Source organism: Grampus griseus (genome assembly GCF_964374135.1).
Source record: "Grampus griseus genome assembly, chromosome: 10".
NCBI lineage: Eukaryota > Metazoa > Chordata > Mammalia > Artiodactyla > Delphinidae > Grampus > Grampus griseus.
Genome location: NC_139004.1, coordinates 49,966,227 through 49,991,436, shown reverse-complemented (window position 1 = coordinate 49,991,436; position 25,210 = coordinate 49,966,227). Strand labels below are relative to the sequence as shown.

General features: G+C 38.5%; 1 protein-coding gene across 6 annotated transcripts in view; it reads right to left on the bottom strand.

Moving 5' to 3' along the window:
* The window catches only part of RBMS3 (RNA binding motif single stranded interacting protein 3), a gene marked incomplete at its 3' end in the record, with an annotated part of 699,823 nt that overhangs the window by 224,380 nt on the left and 450,233 nt on the right, over nt 1-25,210 (bottom strand). For all 6 annotated transcript variants that reach the window (XM_082664257.1, XM_082664261.1, XM_082664260.1 and 3 more), the window contains exon 5: nt 660-817. In XM_082664257.1, the coding sequence (XP_082520383.1) occupies nt 660-817 (158 nt within the window). The remainder of the gene's footprint in view (nt 1-659; nt 818-25,210) is intronic.

The following is a 25,210-nucleotide window of genomic DNA, read 5'->3' as shown; positions in this document are numbered from 1 at the left end:
GCAGGTACCACCATTTTAACTCCATTCCTGGCTGAGATCCTCTTTTGTAAACATTCTCTTAAAGTTAAAAAGAAAACTACTCATCTTTTTCCAACAATGAGAAAAGTGCAATTTGTTCTTTTCTGTTTTGTTTAAAACATCAAAAACACACAGCCAGGGCCTCTTCAATGCAAATGCCCTCTTCACCTCCCCTTAGATTTCTGAGTTCCTTGAGACTACCCAACAGTTCCTGTTTCTCGAAATCTTTACTCTCTTCTCTCTTCCACTGACTGAGAAATTCTACCATCTTGCTCTTTAGAAATCAATGCTGAAACATGTGGACGCTTTGTTCACCCCATGGGGTCTTTAGCTCTGGGGTGCTGGGCATTTATTATCCCTAGTAGAAACTGACGGCATCTGATTTTGTTGATCTACAGGCATAGAGAGGACTGGGAAGGGGTTATGCATACCATTACGACTTGAGACAGATATAAACATTCTATGTACAGATTTTAGCAAGAACAACATATTTCTAGTTACACTGGAATTCTCTGACTCAAAGCAAAGATACAGTCAGTTTGATAAGCTACTTTTCTTTGAATATTCTATATTCCAGCACTCTTGTAGTGCTAGAAAGGGATGGAATTAAAGGGAATACAAGGAAAGAGCAGGTGTTTTACCTGGCAAAGCCAACGCCTCTGCTGACTCCATTAGCATCTCTTAGTATCCTTGTGGAAATGACATGTCCAAATGGTTTCAGCATAGTCTCAAGCTCCTGTTCATCCATAGAAATGGGGAGATTTGAGATATATAGGTTTGTTGGGTCTTGCTCTTGTTGCTAAGGGAAAAAAGAAACACATGCAGTAAGTTCTGAATATTGAGAAACACTGCAGAAATTTATACATTTTGCTTACACTGCCATCTAGATTCCAATCTCTAGCATGCTCTTGGAAGTTCTTTCAGTAAGGGTGGTATTTCTTTTCACTGAATTCCTTCTTGCCAGAATGCTTCTCATAGAAGCAATGTCATCAGTGAAAATCAAACTTTCTGTCTAGCATTCCTTAGAAAAGTCTAATAAACTTTTATTGCAGTTGAACTAAGGTAAGTATGTATATTCTATGACCATAACTAGTGGTTCTATTACCACTCTAACTACTGTCACCACTAGTTACTAATGTTGCATTTAGTGAGTGTTCATAACATGCTAGGCATTGCTTTAAACACTTGATATACATTATTTCATTCAATATTTCCAGTACATATAATTGTTACTACTTTACAGTGGACAAAATTGATCCCTAACTTGGTCTAAGTTATACAGCTCTTAAGTGTCAAAGCCAGGGCTAAAACCTGGGGGTATCACCAAAGTCCATGGGCTTCCCTGTCTTGCTATAGTGCCTTCCACTGCACCAATGGGGAGAAAAGAAGTGTGGTCCTAGGACAGCATTTATCATCAGCCTCAGCATCAATGGGGAACTTTCTAGAAATGCAAATTCTTAGGCCCCACCTTGGAATCAGAAACTTGAGGGTGGGCCAAGTGATTTGTGTTTTGACAAGCCCTCCAGGTGAGTCTGATGACCGCTCAAGTTTGGCAATCACTTCCATAGACCACAGTTAAATATTTATCTATGAATGAGATTATGAAGTATGAAGCAGTAGTGCTTAAATAAGCTTTGCTTAAATAGAATGGGAAATCAAACAACAACTGCTAGCATTATTTCTAAGTGTGTGAATATCTTCTATTTCACACAATGAATTAGTAAGTTGGAACTTAGTTGTACGCATGTCTCAAAATAAAGCACAGACAAAAGCCTGACATGATTGATCATTAATATCAAAATAGATCCCATATTTAAATGAACTATTATATTTTAACCAACACAACAACTTTAACTTCAAGAAGAAACATGATTAAATTGGAAAAAGCAACTCTGAAGTCTATAGGAAATGACATTATATAATAGTAAAATATCTTTTGTGCAGAGATGATATATTCTGTAGCAAATTTGAGGTTTTAAGCAAAACGAAAAATACAATAAACAAAATTCCAAATATTATTACAGATCAAGAAATAGTTTTGGCATGAAACTAAGCTCCATTACTTTTAATAGCTCTAAATATTCAGACAGGCCATAATATTTTTATTAAGCTTTGAGATGAATAAGATCTATTATTAGGTTCTTTTTGAAACATAGTTTAGTTTTCAAACTTTTTGATCACCGTGAAAAACAGTGCAAATAAACAGGCAATCAATCAGGAAAAGATAACAGCTTTAGTATTTGGGAATAGTGTATATGTAGAAACTGTACAACTGTAGTCTCTCTCTCTCTCACACACACACACAGACATACACACACACACACACACACACACACACACACACACCACTAATTAATGGCATGATCCTAGAGAGAAAACAGAGATGATATTATTTTTTTCCTAAGTGGACATGATCCCCCGCCCAACTGCTGAGGTGATGAAAAAAGAAAAAAAAACCTAAAAGAAAAAAAAAAGTGGTGTTTCAGATACATAATAACAAACCTACATATATATGACTTTTGACTTTATATTATTTTACTACTCATCCTTTAATTTTAATCTTCACATCATCATTCCAAAGGTAGCTAGGCAAATATCATCATACTTATTGGATAATGAGGAAATGGAGGCATGAAAAATTCATCATCTCACCCGAGGACAATCCAATAATTAGTGACAGGGTTCAAATTAAATTTAGTCAGATTTTCTATCTTCCATCTCAGTGTATTTTTCCAGTAGGCCAATGTTTCCAAAGCTTCAATCATTCACATATCATCTTAGAAAATTTGCCAGCCATGTACTATAAGGTTATTTACTTAAAAGTTTTCTTTGCATTAATTAATTTTTATTTATTTTGGCTATGTTGGGTCTTTGTTGCTGCGTGCAGGTTTTCTCTAGTTGCAGCGAGTGGGGGCTACTCTTCGTTGTGGTGTATGGGCTTCTCAATGTGGTGGCTTCTCTTGTTGCGGAGCATGGGCTGTAGGTGGGCGGGCTTCAGTAGTTGTGGTGTGTGGGCTCTAGAGCACAGGATCAGTAGTTCTTCTGAGTACATGGGCTTAGTTGCTCCATGGCATGTGGGATCTTCCCGGACCAGTGATCTAACTGTGTCCCCTGCACTGGCAGGTGGATTTTTAACCACTGTGCCACCAGGGAAGTCCTTAAAAGTTTTCTTTAAATCAAAATATCTTTGGGCTTAAGTAAATCCATTGAAAAAGATAATAGTATGTTGCTACCATAGCTAAAAAGCCAGTATCACGTGGCATAAGTAGGTTACTATCAAAATTGGCAACAAATTCACATGATTAAATTATATTAGATACTGTTTGTTCACAGAAGATTGTGACCCTGGTGGTTGACTCTCTCTTAGTAACAAATGAGATTCATAATTAAGAGAGGTATTAAGCACACTAGGACCAGACAGAGTCTTTTTCCTGTGAAGAATCAGAATTGAGAAAGAGTTGAGAGAAGAAAAACTTTCCTATGATGTGATTTCTGGAGTTTATACCCTAGATCAACTCAAGTTCCAGTGGGAGTTCCTGCTTAACCCAGAGAGTGGGCTGCAGAACATGGCAGTCCCATGAATGGGCTGGCATTTGCCCAACATTCTGTATACCTTCATCCTTAATGAGGCTAAACAACCATAAGCAACTAATCCCACTAGTGAAGCATAGTGTACAGATCTAAGTAGCAGTACACCAGTGTATCCTGATTCAAATCCATTTCCAAATTCCGCAAGTATAGAATGCACTGCAACTTCTCAAAATGGTGTGTAATTAACATACGGAGCTTAATACACAAGAGATTGCCCAGTAGCTATTTTCTGAATCCAAATTCAAACAGCAAGGCCAACTCCTTAATCTGTATTCACAGAGACAGTACAGAATTGGAGAGTGTCATTCCTTAATTTGTATTTACAGGAAGAATACAGCGTTTGGGCAGTGTTATTCATTAAGTAATTCTCTCCTTTGAAATATAATATAAGTCTTGAACATATTCGTTGATGACAACAGAATTTAATTTCTGCATAGAATGAACTTTAAAATAATATATGCATTTATATTTTTATTTTCAGTTTTATATCTATGTACCACATTTATGTAAATAGATGGGCTCTTTCAAAAGGTTCTTTGGCACTATGAACCTAAAAGAATGTGCCTTTTAAATCTGCAGAAAAATAACTCACGTGATACCTGCAATCTAGAATCTTTTTGAAATCTTTTTGTTTTTTAACTTAAATTTTCATGATCATTTAGCTCCAGAATGGACCTAAAGGAGCATCTTGTCCAATCTGATATTTAACAGATGGGAAAAACAAAAACAAAAACAAGCTAAAATAGTGCTTATGACTTACTCAAGGCCACTCAGCTAAATAGTAACAGGCTAGAGATAGAATCCATATCCTTTCATACCTGATCCAATGTTCTTCCCAGTTCTTAACACTGCCTTTCCTCCTAAACATCAATGAATAACAGATGGCAAATTGTGGTTCAAAGGAATATTTGCACATACAAGAATAAATATCTCTGAATCCCTTATTTTATTCACTTTTGCTTATTCATGAAGTAGCTTTAGTTACAGAGGAAAGGCCACAAAAAAAAAAAGCATTCCTAGCCTTAGTCAGCATTTCACACATCATCAATTGAGTGAATACTCTGCAGTGTATGCTAGTCTGTAAAAGTATATGACTACAATTCATACATCTATTACATTTAATTGACCATCTCACCATAAGTAACTCCTCCATTTTGCTCTGTTTCTGTATCTTTTCATCTGTATGGGGATTTCTTGATTTACTATTTAGTTTTGTCAAAAGATTGTGAAAAAATTAGAATGGTACCCTCTCCAACGTTAATGGGAGCAGAGACCTTGTCATTTTACGTAAGAATATAAAAATTCTTTTTCCTGAAATGACTTCATTTTTCTCAGATTTTTAGTGTTAGGTTTATTGGTACTCATTTGCTTTATTACAGTTGAAGACAATGTCAGAACATTTCAAGGAGGCTTAGCAAATGAATACAAATGGAGGGCAAAATTATTGCTCACATATAGATCAAAGGTTATGTCTGGGGCTGTGTTTTTTGGATACACATTATGACTATTATATATACATGATTCTGGAAAAGGTAACTACCTTTGAAGAAGATTTCAACACTCAATCTGACAACACTCATGCTTGATGAAATTATATTTAAATATTCAGGAAGTAGTTATTGGCATTAGGAATTTTAGAGCAATGTTTCTCAAGCCACCTGTGGTGGGGACCATTTTTATTTCCAATCTGTCACAAACCAACATTTGCAAAATATTTACATTTTTCAAAGTTAATAGAAAAAATTAAGAGACATACAAAATGCAAGTTGCAATTTTTTATGACTACATTAAACAAACCAAAATTACATTTGGATTAAATGTCATGCTAATGTGAACTTGTTATAAAAGGTTTTAAATGCTTACTCTCTATTTCTGTATGTATTCCCTTGTGAACAAGTACCATTTGGTGGACCAAATTTTAACACTGTTTTAGGGGACTAGTTCCTATTTTTTTCCACGATAATATATTACACTATGGGTCTTTCTAAGTTATTAGTTTTTGCCTACTTTACATACTATCAAGTTTTTGTTAAATCACAAAATTATGGTAATCAATTTATAGTCACTTTTAACTGTTAGGTGGACAAAGCTGTCTCAAGATGAATTGTCCTGAGCAGTGGTGACAAAATATCCTGAAATATCCTGAAGATGTTTGTAACAACTCTAAAGCAACCTCTTGACTGTAATACTTTAAAAACAAATTGAAGGGGATGTTCATATACACTGAAGATAATAATATTTCCTTACATGCAGCAGAGTTTTACAGTACTTAAGGTGTTTCAGGGACATTTATTTTATTTTGTATGGCCCTTTATAATAACTCTAGGCAGTAGATAGGGCAAGAGTTATAAACCCCCTCTACCAATGAGAAGATTGGTTCTAAGATCTTAAGAGGGATACAAAAATCCCATGGCGAGTAAGTGAATAAATGACATCAGAAGTGATATATTTTGACTCTTGACCCTTTCTACTACAGTACGCCAACTCTGGGGATTGCCTATAAATACTGCTAGTCCATGGATATCACCAGTAGAAAGAAAAATCAATGGGGAGACAAAGGCACAATTGTTTTTTAATGGGATAGCCTATTTTAAATGCTGTAGCAATTTAAAAATTAATAATAATAAATAAATAATAATAAAAATGAAATGTTTTACTTCTCTCCCAAAACAGAAGCAGGGAGTTGGAGCCTCCTGCATTAATAAGCTGCCCTAAAGGCATCGGAGGTTTTAGAATTAGTTGAACACTAACTTTGTACACAGATGCTCTTGCTCTTCTAGTAACATCATCAGCACGCTTGTTGCATGGCTCTAGGAGTTACAGCTCCTCTAGGTGAGATCTGGAGGAAGCCGGCCATTCTGGACATACTTGCTTTAGTACCACACACGTGTGTGGTGATTAATTTTATTTGCCACCTGGACTGAGCCACAGGATGCTCAGGATGCTGGTCAAGCATTATACTGGATCTACCTGTGAGGGTGTTTCCTGGATGACTTTAACAGTTAAACTCATCCATTGACTGAGTAAAATAGATTGCCCTCTCTAATGTGAGTGGGCCTCATCCAGTCAGTTGAGGATCTGAAAAAGGCTGATCCTTCCCTGAGTTAAACTTGACGGGCTTCAAGCTGGGGCATTGTTTCTTTCCTGCCTTTGGGCTCAAACTGAAACACTGGTTCTTCTTTGGTCTCTAGTTTGCTGACCTCAGATCTTGGGACTTGTCAGCCTGCATAATCAGGCAGATTCCAGGAAATAAAGCTCTTCATACACACACACACACACACACACACACACACACACACACACACACACACCTTACTGGTTGTTTCTCTGGAGAACCCTAACTAATACAGTGTGTTAATTTTTTTCAAATCTGTTTTGCCATAAATATATATGGGCATATGCTCAGCTCTGACCTTCACAGTTGGACTCTGTGTTCCCTAGCTACAAAGTCACGGCCTTGGACCGGGTAAAAAGGGAGAGCCACAGCCTTCCCTTACGATGGGGGCTCTAGAAGCATTCATTTGAGGTAATACATTAAAGACCATTAGAGGGAAAATAAAGAAAGACTGCCAAGAGGTAGGCTTTCACCCCTAAATGGTGCCCAACAAGTGTGTCCTCTGTCTTATTGGCTAAGCAATGAAGGGGGTGCCCTCTGTTTTCAACTGTCTTCTCCCTCCACTAAAAGCAAGAAGGTGATTTCTCTTCCCCTGATTTCACATATTGATGGAGTCAGAGGAGAGCCTCTACCAGTTTTTCCTCCCACGGCACCAATAAGAACAATTTCCCTAAAATAATAACCAATAAGAACAACTTCCCTAAGGAACACATGTTTTAAAAGAAGGATTTCATTGTTTCAGATTCCATGTAAGCACAGCATTGGCAACTGGCATTCTCATCCCCAAGTTTAATTGGGGAGGGGGGGGGTTAATTCTGTATAACACACTCAGCAAAGAAAGAGAAAACTGTTTCTAGTGCTCAGGACAACCTGAACACTGGGTTGTGTATGTTATTCTTTAAGGCAGGGCTGGCTTAAAGCAGCCCTTGGGTTGAGATGAACAGTGAAGTGTTATGAGCCCCTTGAGTCTCCATGACTGAATTAGAGTTACCTGTGGTCCTGGGCCAGGTGGCCAGGTGGGATCCTGGCTCTCCTTGACTTCTCCCTCCATATGACCTCATGAGCTCAGCCCAGTATCACCTGATGGGATGGTTTCTCCTGTGAGAAAATGCTAAATTAACATTTTACAATATTGAGATCTCTCTATAGTTTTATCGTAATGTACTGCTATATCACAAAGACATATGGTTTTGTACTCAGGGTCCTGATGGTCAAAAGTGCGAACAGGAAACAAAACTATAGAGAAACAAACTCAATATTGTAAAGAAATCTCATCCCCTTTCCTCAGTCTCATTCACCTCTCCGACGGGGGTCTCCCTGCCATGAGCTCTGGAATACAAAGTTGTCACTTGATTCGTTGACAATGACCACAATTCTCCCTCAAACAACTGGAATTCTGGAAACGGCATGAGCATGGCCATACATTTGCTATGGTACCCTATTAACTTCTTCTGGAATAATCATCACAACACATACAAAGACAGAACAGATGCAAACCATTTCCGTGTCTTCTGCCCAGAATATGACAGCATAGACTTGCTGAGGCTCACAGGCATATTGGGAACACACACAAATGTGTCACTGAGCGAGGTATAAAGGTATTAGGGACAAAGAATTCCACTCAAGGGCAACCATTCCCATTGTGTTCTATGTCAATGATACCCCAGAGCCCAGCACCAATGGTAACTCCTGGAGTTGTGCAATAGAACTTGGGTGGCAAACACTATGTCCCTTGAGATTAAGGCAGCCTGATAAAATACAGGGCATCCTGTTAAATTTGAATTTCTGTGTGAAACCACAAGAAATTTTTTAGTATAAGTGTAATAGCGAAGAACAAATCAAGACTCCATATTGGATCTGTTTCTTTTACTTTGACCTTTGTATGCTATTGCTTTTGCTACAAGTTAAAAATGTTACCTGTAGCCTGATATATACAGGATAGTCCATTCTTAAGGTTCTGACCTTTAAAGTTCTAACACTTTCCATTCATACAGAGATAAAAAGTTGCAGAACAGAGAATTACCTTTGTTTTACTGGAGGTTTACAGGAATATCATGACCAGATCAACTTGAATAGCAGCAAGAGCAAAAGATTCCGGCACCAAGAAGTTTGCAACAACCAACCACACCCCGTCCCCTTTTAGTATAAAAGAAGCCTGAACTCTAACTCAGGGATGGTTCTTTGGGACACAAGTGCACCGTTTTCTCATTCCTCTGACTTTCCAAATAAAGTCACTATTCTTTGCTCCAACAACTCATCTCGATTTATTGGCCTGTCCTGAGGTGAGCAGTACGAGCTTGGACTTGGTAACATAAGTATGTCCCAAATATTGCATGGGACATAGTCATACTAAAATATTCATTGCTACATAGGAGTAATATTATTATCAAGTCATATAACTTACTTGTTGTGATATAGGACTCATTATTAGCACTGTATGGTACAATATTATCTAATATTTATTTTAAGCTTACTGTGTGTCACACACAAGGCTTTAAAATTATTTAAATTCATTATGGTTCTATTCCTTAAAACAGCCCTTGAGATAGATATGGTTAATGTCCTTATTTTACATGTGACAAAGCTGAGGTTATAAGAAGATATGCAATCGCCCAAGGTCACACAGCTGTTAAATCCAATGAGAATTCAAATCCTGATCTATTTGATTCGGAGACCTGAGATTTCAACATAACACAGTGTGTTTAATGGCTGGCTCACAACTTTTTCTGATAGATCAAGGGGAAGGAGCCAACAGTGGCTGGATTCCTACAGGTGTTCAGCATGTAAACCTACTTGGAAGCACAATTCACCTTTCGAAGAATGGAAATCCCTTCATCCTACTGAGGGAATGAGTTCACGAAAGACCCAAAGTTAAGTTTTGTTTTCAAGGCTGGCACAATAAAAATTTCTCAAGTTGCTAAGAAAAACACACCTGGCTAGTTTTCCTCTAACCTCTATTACATATGGATACATTTAAAACGTATATGCTGCATATATAGAAAGTGAAAAATTACAGCTTTATACATGAAGTTGCATTGCTGTTTTGCTTAAACCCACTTTTATTCCTAAATTGTCCAATGTCAATTTCACAGGAAACTGGCTTTGTAAACCCATGCATATTTCACGTGGAATAGAGAAAGAGGACACAGTCAGATCTACACCAGCACCATTTTTTAGAAAACAAATTCAGCTATACATTTAAATCCTGTCAGTCTAAGTGGAGGATGGCATATCCTAGGTTTATTTAATCCTAGCCTTTCTGAAAAGAGCTGGAAAAGGCTGCAGAACATGTGGTGGCCTACGATCCTTAACATTAGCTTGGAGAAAATGTATGTGTGTGTGTGTTTGTGCGTGTGTGTTTGATTACCACCATGAAAACTGATCTATCAATGCAGGAATGAAGCAGGTGGGAGAAGGAAGCCAACTGGGTGCTACCAGTTTGCTTCACTTCTTGCACTTCTGGTATTAACATCATGACCTTGGTAGAGAAATAGCAAACAAGAGGTGCACAGTAGGTTGTAGATGTTCAAATGAGATAAACCACTTTACCTTTGAAAAGCATAACTTCCATCATCAATGCCAGCTTTTATTTGGCATATATATTAATTGCGATTTTCTTAAAACTCACCAGTAGGAAAGAGATAAGTTTTATTCTTAATGTGACTCAACATCGAGTTAAGTTATGTCACCAGGACTTCCTGGAAGATAGATGAGAAAAGCATGCATGCATCTCCATTTTCCCCCAGTTCTGTTTACAGGAGTCCTGGGCTCTTTGCCAGCACACCTGAGCAACTGGGGGCCCACAGGGTCACAATACTGATCCCAGTCAAAGCCACTTGTGGATTTACATATCTTGCCTCAAGCTACTTTACTAAATGGATCATCCTCTTATTTTTTATACTACTGACCATTCATTCACTCACTCATCAAACATTTAATCCTCTAGTCTATTCTAGCCACTGAGCTAAATCCTGCCAACAGAGACATGATGGGCCATGATTCTCACCTGCCACAGAGAGTTCGGCCTCGTGGCTAGTTTACAGCTAAATTTCACCAATAAAAGCTATTTCTCATTAGCAAACACATTAGTGCAGGCAAGGATGTAGACATCTGCCTCCTATGCTCTTACTGTCCATAACTTGAAATTCTATTTTCTTCAATGTGGTGATTAGACAGTCTAAATTATTTCTAAATGGTGTCTCAGCTATGTTATGAACACAAAAATTAATTCTTGAAATATATAACCCCCTAGGATATATTAAGCCTTAAGACAACCAAAATTTTCAATGGGGGTTCAACTATTTATATATTTCAATTTTAACAAAAAGAAAAACAAATTTATTTATAAACCTCCAGAAAATGTTGGGTAGGAATAATCTGTAAAAGATAGTGACATGGTGACTCTGGCATTTACCAGTTCTATGACATTAACTAGCTATCATTTCTCAGCAAATTTCCTGAACTGTAAAGGGGAAATAATACTAATTACTTCAGAGAGTTATTATGAGAATTGAATGACACAATATACTAAAAATTTAGTGGAGTTCCAGACACATAGGAGAAGCTCAGTAACTCATTATCCTTTCTATAATTATGAGTAATTATAGAAATAAAGAAATTTAGGACATTGTAGAAGGACAGTTGCTAACTAAATGTAAGTCATGTTCATAAAAGAGCAATTATTGCTATTTATTTATTTATTTTAGATTTTTTAATGTGGACCATTTTTAAAGTCTTTATTGAATTTGTTACAATATTGCTTCTGTTTTATGTTTTTGTGTTTTTTTGGCCCCGAGGCATACGGGATCTTAGCTCCCTGACCAGGGATCGAACCTGCACCTCCTACATTGTATGGCCAAGTCTTAACCACTGGACTGCCAGGGAAGTCCTGATTATTGCTATTTAGAATCTGTCCCATTGCATTCCTCATAGGTGCAAACTTACTAGATATTATATTAAATTACATGGAGGTGGACATATTAAACTGATGATAAGATCCTTAAAATGTGGCCATTGGATCAGCAGGGAGAATCTAGAAATATATTGCAGAGCACTGTTCCTATCATTTATGAGCTAAAAAGATTAATGATTTATTACTAGGCTCATTAATCAAAACTGTGGCTGTTGTTTTTTTTTATAAGGAGCAATCCCATGGTTGAAGTCAATTAGCCCACCAAAGCTATTACACCAAAGAAGTTGCAGTGTTATTCAGACTTCCCCAGGAGTATTTAGAGTATAAAATAAATGCTATTATTCAGAAGATACCAAATTGCTAAGCTCCTTAAATTCATACAATTGGGAACCTGCAGTACATTAACATGCTGAAACTCATTAAGCGTCTTTTTCCCCCAGCTTTAGAGTCACTGGCATTCTCAGCACAGTTAAGAACAATAACGTGCTCCAGGCTTCCAAGGAGAAAGTGACTTGTGCTCCTCCAGCCCCACTTCAATGAATCACTGAGGCAGAACTGTCAGCCACCCTTTGAGGCAGTGGCTGCTTCTGCTGGATGACCCTAACACCTGAATAGGACTGCAAAGTTAGCTCATACGGTGCGTGCAAGAGGACAGAAAAGAGTAGCAAGTTTATGGCCACCATTTATCTTTACCTTGTCAGAGCTCTCTTTAAAACATTCTGGAATAAATATTCAAAATGTTAGGATTTAACCCATAAAATAAGAATCTATGAGACTCTTTTTTTAATTGAAGTATAGTTGATTTACAATGTTGTGTTAGTTTCAGGTGTAGAGCAAAGTGATTCAGATATATATAACAGGGTTAGGGTTAGGGATACACACACACACACACACACACACACACACATATAAATATTCTTTTTCAGATTCTTTTCCTATGTAGGTTATTACAGAGTATTGAGTAGAGTCCCCTGTGCTATACAGTAGGTCATTATTGTTTATCTATTTTATATCTAGTAGTGTGTATCTGTTAATCCCAGACTCCCTATTTATCCCTCCCTCTTTCCCCTTTGTTAACCCTAAGTTTGTTTTCTGTGTCTGTGGGTCTATTTCTGTTTTGGATATAAGTTCATTTGCATCATTTTTTTTTAGATTCCACATATAAGCAGTATCATATGATACTTGTCTTTCTTTGACTGGCTTACTTCACTTAGTATGATCATCTCTAGGCCCATCTATGTTGCTGCAAATGGCATGATTTCATTCTTTTCTATGGCTGAGTAATACTCCATTGCTCTATTGCATATATGTACCACATCTTCCTTACCCATTCATCCGTTGATGGACATTTTGGTTGCTTCCATGAAACTCTTCTTATGTAAGTGATTAACTAAATAAATGAGGCATCTTTAAAGTAGGATGCAAACTAAAACTGTGGAAGGAATGTTGGAATTACAAAATCACTACTTAGGGGGCTTCCCTGGTGGCACAGTGGTTGGGAGTCCGCCTGCCGATTCAGGGGATGTGGGTTCGTGCTCCGGTCTGGGAAGATCCCACATGCCGCGGAGCGGCTGGACCCGTGAGCCATGGCCACTGAACCTGCGCGTCCGGAGCCTGTGCTCCGCAACGGGAGAGGCCACAACAGTGAGAGGCCCGCGTACCGCAAAAAACCCCCAAAATCACTACTTGGTAACAATAATAGTAATAACTGACTTACGCAAGAACGATCAGTGTATGTGTCAAAACACGTGAGTGAAAATTTGATGAGAACTAGGAACTGTACACAGTCTCAAAGAATTTTCCCCAAAAGGTTACTAATTACAAGAGGAAAATAGTAACTTTTCCATGGAGATACCTTGCTGACCACATCTTTTGATCAGTCACATCACCAGCATGAAGCAGGTGGACATCAGGTCCCGCCCACCCCGCCCCCTGTGCGATGCACCAGAAGGACAGGACTGCTCTGTAGCCTTCCTTCTAATAGCGAAAAGTTGAACCCACTCATTGGAAAGCATCAGACAGCCCCAAGTTGAGGGACATTCAATGTACAATAATTGGCCTTTAATCTTCAAAAATGAAGAAATGGGGGCTTCCCTGGTGGTGCAGTGGTTGGGAGTCCGCCTGTCATTCAGGGGATGCGGGTTCGTGCTCCGGTCCGGGAAGATCCCACATGCCGCAGAGCGGCTGGGCCCGTGAGCCATGGCCGCTGAGCCTGCGCGTCCGGAGCCCGTGCTCCGCAACGGGAGAGGCCGCAACAGTGAGAGACCCGCGTACCGCAAAAAAAAAAAAAAAAAAAGAAATGATGAAGAAATACTGAAGAAGTACGATAGTTTGAAGGACACTAAAGAAACGTGACAAGTCCATGTAGGGACTGATGCTGGATTGAATCCTAGCTCCTGCCCTGATAAAATGCTTGCTTATTATAAAGGACATTAGTGGGACGTTAGATTAGACATTTTTAGTGTACTGAGGTTAATTTTCTGATTTTGATCATTTTACTGTGTATGAATGTTCTTGTCATTAGGAAGTACAACTGAAGTATTTAAGCATATCAGGGTATCACATCTGTAACTTTGTCTCAAATATTTTAGAATAATAATATTATTATGTATATATTTATAGAGAAAATGATAGAGCAAATGTGGAAAATGTTTAATATGTGGAAAATCTGGGTGGAAGGTGTTATGCGACTTTTGCAAATTTTTTTTTTGGTAACTTTTAAATTATTTGAAAATGAAAGTTAAGCAGCTGTAAAAATAAAATAAACAAGCTATTAATCTTGATAGCTAAAATCCAAAAAAATAAATATCTGTCATAAGTACTTCACCTTACAAAAGAAATATAAGACAGTAGACATTCTTTGTCTTGCATTCAAACTACACTCCCTGAAGATAGAAAGAACAAAAAATGTGGAATTCAGCATTTGTTTCCCCTAATACAATGTGATTCTTATAATTAACAACACCCTGTACAGTGCGCATCTGTTTGGCTCACATGTATACTCCTAGCTCCTGGTCTCCAAGAAAAGGATTTTGTAAAATGTTTGCCTAGGTGATTGAACAGAGAGAACGAAGATGGAGATTCAAACTGGATCTCAAGAATCTAGAAACAATAGAGCATAAAAGAAGAGCTAGATAAAATCTCTTTCAAGGCAGACGTAATTCTTTGCCAACACCGCCATCTCTCCATGACCCTGGTAGGTTTCCTCCCCATAGTGTAGCCCACATATGCACCATCAGGACCCTTCCCTCATTCGCAGACACGAAGTCGATGCTGTTGAGAGTTTGTAACCTCAGACACAGCATGGGACAAGGCAGTGGTCACTGTAGATGAGTAATGCATGGATCACTGATTCTGAAATGAGGCAATGTTGCCCGTCAGGAGACATCTGGCAATATCTGGAAACATTTTTATTTGCCACAACTGCAGTGAGGAAGCTGATATTGGTATCCCATCACACAGACGAAAGCCCTCCGCAACAAAGAATGGTCTGTGAAAGACAGTATCTGTCATGCCAAACTTGAGATACCCTGGTATCAACCCCTTTAAAGTGGAAAAAACAATTATATATGTGTGTGTGTGTGTGTGTGTGTGTGTGTGGTGTAAAAATACTGTCATTACATATCTATCACTATATCATTCTATAGTTTATATAAATATACCTAATAGACTCCCGGTGTTGATTTGGTTATATTTATTAAGGAGAACTTAAATATGTGCAAACATTTAATCAATGAGGTATATTGATAGACCTCCGTTTATAGCTCCAATACAACTAGTAAACCAAGTGCACTTTAAAATTGCATAAAAGCAAAGTTGCATAACCACTACAATTAAAATATTAATGTGATATCATGGAGGATGTCATTTTGCCAAATCTAACTTGCCACTTGCCATATGAACATGCTACTGACTGCAGCAGGTAGTTTTGAATTTCATGGGCTATGTTATTTTTGCCATGTGACATTCTGATTCTCCCATCAATTTCTCTATTTGAATTGCTATGAAACCTTCATCTGAGCACAGCTTGCCAGGCTAACTGCTTTCATTTGGCCTAAAAGCATCATTTACTTGTTACGTCCGCCTTGTTTTCTCCTCATTAGCCCCAGACAGTGACAGTAGGTCTCCTTGGCACCATGCGATTATAGACACAAACACAGACACAGGCAGTGACATCAGCTGGTCAACCAGATGACCTCAAATATGCTTTCATAATCATTTCAAAGATTATCATAGAATGGAAAGTCCCAAATTTATAAATTCTCATAGGAAAGTCATGAAGACCTAAAAATATTTCCACAAACTTCAGTGAGAAAGATGCCAATATAATGAAACCACCAGGGATTTCCAAGGCTGATCTAGTTTCAAATCCAGAAGCAGTTACATATTATATTACATATAAGTTTATGTGTATACACACACACACACATGCACATGCATACACACACACTCTATAATTCTGGACTAGTGAGTTCACTTCCTTGACTGTCTCCTCGCCATTTAAAAGAAGGATACTGCTATCACAGGCTATCACAGTAAGGGTTAAATGACACTTCATAGAGGTTAATATCTGTATCTTTTCCCCATCTAAGCTGCTATACACATTCACTTGGTGCCTGCCTCTGTTTTCTTCTTAAGTAAATGAGAAACAAAATAAAATTAAGCACTTGAGGGAACAGGTAACTGGATCAATTTCAGAAGCTTACATTAAAGAATACACTAAATCAAAATGTATCTATTTACAGGTAATGGCATTTCACTTATTAGCTATTCAGTGAAAACTGTCTGCTTTAGCATAGAGGAAATCAGAAATCAAAGAAGACAGGTAGGAAGGGCAACGAGCACAGAAATCAAGGCTTTCTTTGATTTTTTTTCTTTCCCTCACTGTTTCCTTATGAACCTTTAAAAGAGTGGCAGATTAAGACTTACAACAGTTAAATAGATTAAGATTTACATAGAGAAAGGATTGGTGCATATCAGATTAACTGAAAAAAAAATTACAAAATTCATAGAATTCAAAACATTTCCCAGGCAGGCAGAAAGGCCAAGTTCCTCAGCAGGAAAGCACTTCCTGTGCACAAGGAAAAGGGCCAGTGTGGCTGGGACACAGTGAGCCAGGAGACAGGGGCAGGAAATCACGCTGGAAAGGTAGGCAGGGCCCAGACCTCTGAGGGCACTGTAGCCCTGCTGGGTCTATACATTGGGAACCAGGATTTTGTTCTTTTTTAAAAAGTTACTTTATATTAGAGTATAGTTGATTTACAATGTTGTGTTAGTTTCTGCAGTGCAGCAAAGTGATTCAGTTAAACGTATACATATATCCACGCTTTTGTAGATTTTATTCCCATGTAGGTTATTACAGAATATTGAGTAGAATTAGAATTTTGTTCTTAATATGCAGTGGGAAGGAACTGAAGTGTTCAAGTGGGGAAAAACATGATCTGATTTGTTGAGAAAATCAATTTGTTTCTAAGAGAATGGGGAGCTAAGACATAGGGGGGAGTTCCCATAGGCTGGGAAGCTTGTGCAGTAGATCATGAGAGTGATGGAGATGACAGTGGAGGTGGTGGAGAAAAGTGGACTTTAAAAACCCCATTTTTCAGGTACATTCTACATACTTCCTCATGACTGGGAGATGAGGAATTTGAGAAGGGATTCAAGGATTATGTCAGCGTTTTGATTTGTATCTTCACCCACACAGTTACTCATTATTGTAACAGAAGACATGGAGGACCAAATTTGAAGGGAAAAATCTAAAACTCTCTTTTGGATCCTTTAAGTTGATTTATCCATAAGACATTCAGGTTTGTGATCTGCTAAGAGTAGTGATGACGTGTAATGTAAACACTCAGGAACCCTGGAATATTCCAAATCCAGTCTTATAGGCCATCTTGGCCAAACACATTTATAGAGCTGAGCAGATGAGAAGCCTGTTCTCTTTGCAAGCAAAGGAATGCACACATTGGACCATAAATTCTACACCAGAACCAAGGCACCTGCATGATAACCGTGTCCAAAGCAAGTTCACAGTGGGAAATTAGAGTCTCTCTTCTCCTAGTTCAATAGGTTATCTTCATGCAAATTCTGCAGACTCTTATAAGAAGTACTTTTACAATGTACAAGTCCCCTTCAAGTTATCTGGTTGTAAAACCTTGAACTCAAAGCATGGTTTGCGGGTCAGCATCACTCAGGAACTTATTATAAATGGAGCATCTCAAGCCCCACCCCAAACCTGCTAAATCAGATGTGTATTTGAACAAGATCCCCAGGTAATTCATGTGTACAGAAGAATTTGAGATGCACTGTTTTAGAAGTTAAATCACTCTTGGTTTTAGGGAGGATTATTTGGCACACCTCTAGGTTCACAAGGTAAAATGAGGACAAAAACTGGCATTGTTCTCACTCAAGTGATTAGCTGGCCCGCATTCAGTGAGAAATGCTGCCATTAAAAACAAAAGGTATGAACTACACTCCGTATCTTGTAATAACTTATAACGGAAAAGAATCTGAAAAAAGAATATATATATATATATACACATATATATGAATAACTGAATCACTTTGCTGCACACTTGAAACTAACACAACATTGTAAATGAACTATACTTCAATATAAATAAATAACAATAAAACACAAAGGGTATGTAAATATGTGTGCATGTGCTGAGTTGGGGATGTATCCAAGATCCATTGCTGGATTTTTTAAAAGCTAGTTGAAGAACAACATGCAGGACAGGGTTGGAGATGATGCTCGGTGCTGGCAGTGCACACAGCATCCTTGGCCCATCTAATTAGCACACGACCGCGGTAGACACTCACAGGCACCATGGCCACTCCCAGGTAAGGTATGTGCAGGGTTTCTCTGCTCTGCCTTTTCCAGATCTGCAGAAGGATGCTAGTCCGGGCACAGGCACAAGTCAAGCTGCAGGGGAGTTTACAGTCTGGGGGCAAACGTCAGACAATGGGGTATGGACATTGACAATAAATGCTATAGCCCCCTCATCTGATGTGCATTGTGCTTGGGTCCTAGGAGGTATCCTAGCAACAAACAGGAGCTCCGACCGCCCACAGCCCAAATCTGCCTGTTAGAACATCCTTGTTGGACTTTCCTCCTGTCTCTATCTCATTTTCCCCACTCCTTAACTGCTGTTTTCCAGGATCACTTCCCAAATGAACTAAATACACTCAAATTCTTGCCTCAGGGTCTGCTTTGGGGGGGAAGAAAACTAATGCTATTTTTTAAAGTGTATGTAATACAGATAAGTGAAATACACAAGGATGTAGACTTGAATGCGTGTATGTGTATGGACAAAGATAAGAAGGTTTGGCCTTCCCTGGTGGCGCAGTGGTTGAGAGTCCGCCTGCCGATGCAGGGGACGCGGGTTCGTGCCCGGGACCGGGAAGACCCCACATGCCGTGGAGCAGCTGGGCCCGTGAGCCATGGCCGCTGAGACTGCGTGTCCAGAGCCTGTGCTCCACAACGGGAGAGGCCACAACAGTGAGAGGCCCGCGTACCGCAAAAAAAAAAAAAAAAAAAAAGATAAGAACAAAAATGATAATGTGTGTCTCTGGGGCAGATGTTCATGAGAATTTTATCCCAGATATCTCTGTATTATCATTATTTTACATTGAATGTTATTTTTTTAACTAAAGGAAAAAATTTTTTAAATCAGAAAAGGAGATCTTTTTTAAAAAAATTGAAGTATAGTTATTAACAATGTATGTTTCTGGTGTACAGCAAAGTGAACATATATATATATATTTGTTATATATATGTTTGTTTTCTATGTCTGTGAGTCTATTTCTGTTTTGTAAATAAGCTCTTTTGTATCATTTTTTCAGATTCCACATATAAGTGATATCATGTGATATTTGTCTTTCTCTGAGAAGAGGATATCTTTTCCTCTCTATACTAAAGACAGGGCAGAAAACATCGGTGTACACAAAATTACATAATAAGAACTGTCAGTCATGATTGTTCTCCCTGGCTTCCATTTTCCACAAGAATCTAACTGAGTATGACAATGGGTCCCTTCCAAAAGGGTGACTCTTCATGATTTTTTTTTCCCCTGAGACATACAAAATGCTTATGGCAATATCCCAAGTCAAGGATCCAGAAAAGTCACAGGGCATAATGAAGAGATGTGAACAGGATATCATCAACTGGCCCTGCCACTAAATCATTTTTCTGCTTCTCCTCCTTCATTCTGAAGCCTGCACTAAATTCCCCGAGTGTCATGTCCTGTGTTCATGAGGTGAGTGAGAGGATTATAAGAGTTCAAGCCCCACATTTCTCTGCAGTCCTAATAGGTCAACAGCCCCATTCCTGTACACAAATTGTGTTCGTTGTACAAAAATGTTAAAAGATTTTTAAAAATCAGCAATTTGGTAGTTCCGATTTAAAAGCTACCAACCCATAGAGATACCCAAAAAACTGGAGCTCATGATTTTATCATCAGTTTCATTTTCATGCTAGTAACTGACAATTCATATTTTAGCGATACTTGGTGTGAGGAGAGGGGCAGAGGATACAGGAAAAGAGGAAATGTGATTATTACAGAGATGAACACATAAGCCTAATGCAACGCAGAGCTGAGGAAAAGATCCCCGACTGCAAGTGAAGAGAAAGTGTGTGGCAAAAGCTGAACAAAAACTACAATAATATCAAAGAACAGAGCGAAGGACGAGCAGCAGGTACCAGGGGTGATGATGGCTGCCTTTCATCAAGCATGTGCTGTGTGTTAAGCCCTGCCCTGCATTGTCTCCAACACTTATATTTAGCCTTCAAGGTGGATCTTATTGTCACCACTATTTTGCAGATGAGTAAACAGTGGATAAAGGACTGGTCTAAAACCACACAGACACCAGAGTCAAGGTTTAAACCCAGGCTGGTGACTCCAGAGCCCAGGCTCTTTAAAAACACCAGACTACCACCAATGACACAACTGTACCACCCCAAATCCAAAAATATGTGTGTGTTAAAATCAAATGCTGTGTCTGAAATTAAAAGAATAATGTGTTATAGATGTGAGATATAGATATATATACACACACATACATACATATATTATATACATATAGTAACTTCTTGAGTTATTATACCAGCCATAAAAGTGATTTACCAAGAGAGAAACAAATTAGAATATACATACTGACCCAGACTCTGTCAACAAAGCTTCAGCAAAACCAGAATCAATGAGGATAACATGGGGCAAATAAATAAAATAATAAAAAAGGAACGTGTAGGTATACTTTTTGACCTGCTACTATCAGAGTACTTAAAAGCAAAACTGGAAACAACTAAATTTCCTGCACAATGGAAAAGTTTAACTTACAATGTTTCCATAAAATGGGGAATCTTGTGGTTATTAAAATGGATTTTTGTAGAAAGTTCTGATAAAAGAAAGTATCAATGTTATCAAGCTATATGGGGAAAGTAGAAAAAAAGCCATGTTGGCACATAACATATTTGCACAAAAAAGGACTAGAAGGAAATACATTCATTTTCTAATGATGGTTACCCGGTGGCACCCTGAATATAATTTCCTTCTTCTTTTTTCTTACTTATCCATGATTTCAAAATTTTTATATAGAAAGGATAAGATTTGTTACATTATCAAAATAATAAACTTAATATAGATTCACAGCTAAATTTGTTTTGGTTTTTAGAAAGTCATCGACAAGTCTTTGCTTTTCAAGAATAGTGCAATAAGCAAATATTTTGGTCCAGTTATCTCTGCCCAGGTATCTTAACTCCAGCAGCGGTGTGACTATATCTAGAGGATACATTTCCAGAAGTAGGATTTCTATACCAAAATAAATATTAATTATGTTCTAGGTACTCCATAAAATTTGTACCAATTTTTACAACTGCCGAGAGTGTATATAAGTTCCATTTTCCTTATACATCTACTATAGTAGTGTGACCCATCTGTTTAATCTTAGCCAATTTATTTGCTAAATTTAGGGGCCACTTATGCCTTCTGTCCTTACAGTCATTGAAATTCAAACTTTATATTTTGGGATCTTTTTTTTTTTTTACTTCCTAGGAATAATAAGGCAGAACAAAAGATGAAAAAGCATCAAAGGGTAACAGACTGCTTTGGGATTTGTGCAGGACAAATGAGCATGCATGGAAGCAGTGTGCACAAATGTGATAAGGCAATTTGGTGCACCAAGTTGAACGGCCCCTTCATCAAACACGTACAACCCCCCAGCAGGTAGTCTACCCCCAAACGAAATGATTTGCTACTAGAAAACTGGACCCGTGGTTTCACCTCTGACCTTAAGATTGGTTATTCATCTCTCAGTTACCAAGACTATGAATAAAGCTAATAATAGAAACAGCCATTTGATGGGCAGTGAGGATTAGGGCAGTTGCACATGGAACATCCAGGGGAATTCTCTAAGGGAAGATGCTGTCAACACAGATCACTTGTGAATGTGCTTAGTCACATGATTGGAAGAGAATAAGCACTGACTCCAGGGAAGTAATAGCAGGTACACTTTCAACTTTAGAAAGTTCTGCTTGGTTTAGGCTTAGGTGGAAATTTTGGTAGAGTTGTAAGAAGATGCAGTATGATATACAGAGTAAAGAGCACAGGATTTGAGTTACAACACTCACTTTACTACTTGACCAGTTGCTTAGTTTCTCTGAATCTCACTTTTCTTGGACATAGACGGAGCTCACTATACCATTATCACAGGGCTGCTAGGCAAATAAGGTGAGAACATTTATGAAACATCCAGCACATGGTTAGGCATAGATAGGCACTCTCAACCAGCCCCTGGATTTCACACAGGTTCATTAAAGGAAAATTTCACTTGACTGCAGGACATCATTTCACAATTCACAAAGGACAGTGAAATCACTTTCTAGAAAATATTCTTCAAACCAAAGTTTCAAAACAAAACAATAATTGGGCAGAAGTTGGGTTGGGGGGGGGACAACACAGAGGAATGAAATTATCTTCAAGAAGTACTACTCTTATTTTTTCCCGAAAAATTAAAACAGTTCTCAATTATCTAGCTGATAAAATGACACTAGTTCCCTTTGTGCTCTGTAACATGGAAAACAGACAGCACGCTCCCCAAATAATCAGACTTAGGCCCAGGAAGGAAGATTTGCCTCAAGGCCTCTAACTGCTGTTATCTTTATCTTCATCATGGGCCAAGTTTCAAAAAGAGCCCATTCAACGTTACCCCCATTTCTTCTGAGCTATCATCTGAGTGCACGTATGCACGCCTGCGTGCATGTGCATGCCTAAATGTCTAAACTTACTTACTTACTAACCCTAATCCTAACTTTCAAAAACCTAATTCTACCTTGCATGTTAAGAAAATAATTAATTCTACCTTCCATGTGAAATGAAAGTAAAATAATTAAAGTTACTTACTATATATACCTGATCTTTGTGCTTCTAGGGAGAAGAGAGCTGAATATTCACTCTCACTTAAATCTTGTGTTCCCTCCCCTATATGCAATCCCCACCAGGCTATCTTATCAAGTCTCATGAGTTTAAATTCCACCTCTGAGCCATCTCTCCAATTCTGTCCTTTCCTTTCATCTCCAGAGTTGTGTGCCCAACTGCCTGTACTCAGCATTTCCACCTGCACATCCCACAGCCACTGCCCCCCACCACAAATCACCCCTTCCCAGTCTTCTGCATCTTGTAAATAGTAACTCTTCGGTGGCTCAGGTCATAAAACTTGAAGTCATCCTGGACCCCTCTCTTTCTTTTCCCTTCTGCATTCAGTCATTAAATCCTGTTAATCCTGCCTTCAAAAATCATTCAGAATTCATAGACTTCTTCTCACCTCTGTGTGTGAAGCCCAGTGTCCAGCCCAGGGGCATCTCTCTCCTGAGTTATTATAACAGCCTCCTCATTGGTCTCCCTACTTCCACACTTGCCCAAATATAGAACCTTCTCAACTCAGCCCATCGGCAGATTGAGATATCCTTGCAAAGCTGTAAATATGGTCAGGTCATGGTCCTGCTCAAAATTGAAATGGTTTCCTATCTCACGGAGAATAAAAGCAAATCCCCATAGAATGACCTACAACTCCTCCCCACTCTGTTTCCTCTTCTTTGCTCTCTCTCTGCTCTGCTCACTCAGCTTCCTTGCTGTTCCTCAAACACCACAGGCATGATTCTGACTCAGGGCTTCTGCACTTGCTGTTCCTTTTGCTTAGAATCATCTTTTCCCAGAAAATCACATAGATTTCTTCCTCTACTCCTTCACATTTCTGTACAATATCACCTTCTCAGAGAGGCCACCCCTTACAACACTGTTTAGAATTGCACACACCTGCCTTTACTTCCCTCCCTTTCCATGCCTTGTCTTTCTCCAGAACAACATGGTTCCCTCTCCCCCATGAAACTGCAGGTTTTGTAGAGCAGGATATTGTTTACCTTGTTCATTCATGTGGTTCCAGCTTCTAGAAGACATCCTAGCACACAGTAGGTGCTCAATAAATGTTTGTTGAAAGAAAGAGTAGATTTTTAGCAAAGTTTTGGAGCATTGGCTGGTTGCACTGCTCTCAAGACAGCGTACATACTTGGATGAAGCAAGGATCCTGTATATGAACATGCATTAAGGTGGGGAGCATTTTCTTACTCATGCTGTGGCTAGCAGGGTTAAAGAGAATGTGAGGTGCAATAGCCAAGATATGGAAACAGCCTAAATGCCCACTGACAGATGAGTGGATAAAGAAGATGTGGCACATATATACAATGGAGTATTACTCAGCCATAAAAAAGAATGAAATAATGCCATTTGTAGCAACATGGATGGACCTAGAGATGATCATACTGAGTGAAGTCAGAAAGAGAAAGACAAATATCATATAACTTATATGTCATCTAAAATATGACACAAATGAACTTATCTGTGAAACAGACTCACAGACACAGAGAACAGACTTGTGGTTGCCAAGGTGGGGGAGTGGGGGTGGGGGAGGGATGGATTGGGAGGTTGGGATTAGCAGATACAAATTATTATATATAGAATGGATAAACAACAAGGTCCTACTGTATAGCACAGGGAACTATATTCAATATCCTGTGATAAACCATAATGGAAAAGAATATGAAAAAAAAAATATAAAACTGAATCACTTTGCTGTACACCAGAAACTAAGACAACATTGTAAATCAACTATACATCAGTAATAATAGAAAAAGAAAACAGTGACTCTTACTTACAAACCACCCAAAGATATATAAATTTTTAACTCCTTTAATAGTTTTGCTACTGTTCACTTTTACATTGTAAATAACGTAGTTGCTTTGCTTTATTATTTTCCTTTTCTTCAGCTCCTGACTTGAGCCAGATATTTGTTCAATCACAAAAGACAATAGCTAATCCTTATTTTAAACCCATCCAAACTTTACAAATGGTCCATCCTATTCAGTAGATTAAGACCAAGGCAAGCCAAAAATTAGAGCCTGTGTATGGAGCCATGGGAAGAGGGTGATCTTTGGAGGAGAGAACTGGACTCTGGTCTGGCTTTTGCTACGAGTTCATTCTGAGATCCTGGGTTAGTCACTTGACCCCTCTTGGCTCTAGAGTTTC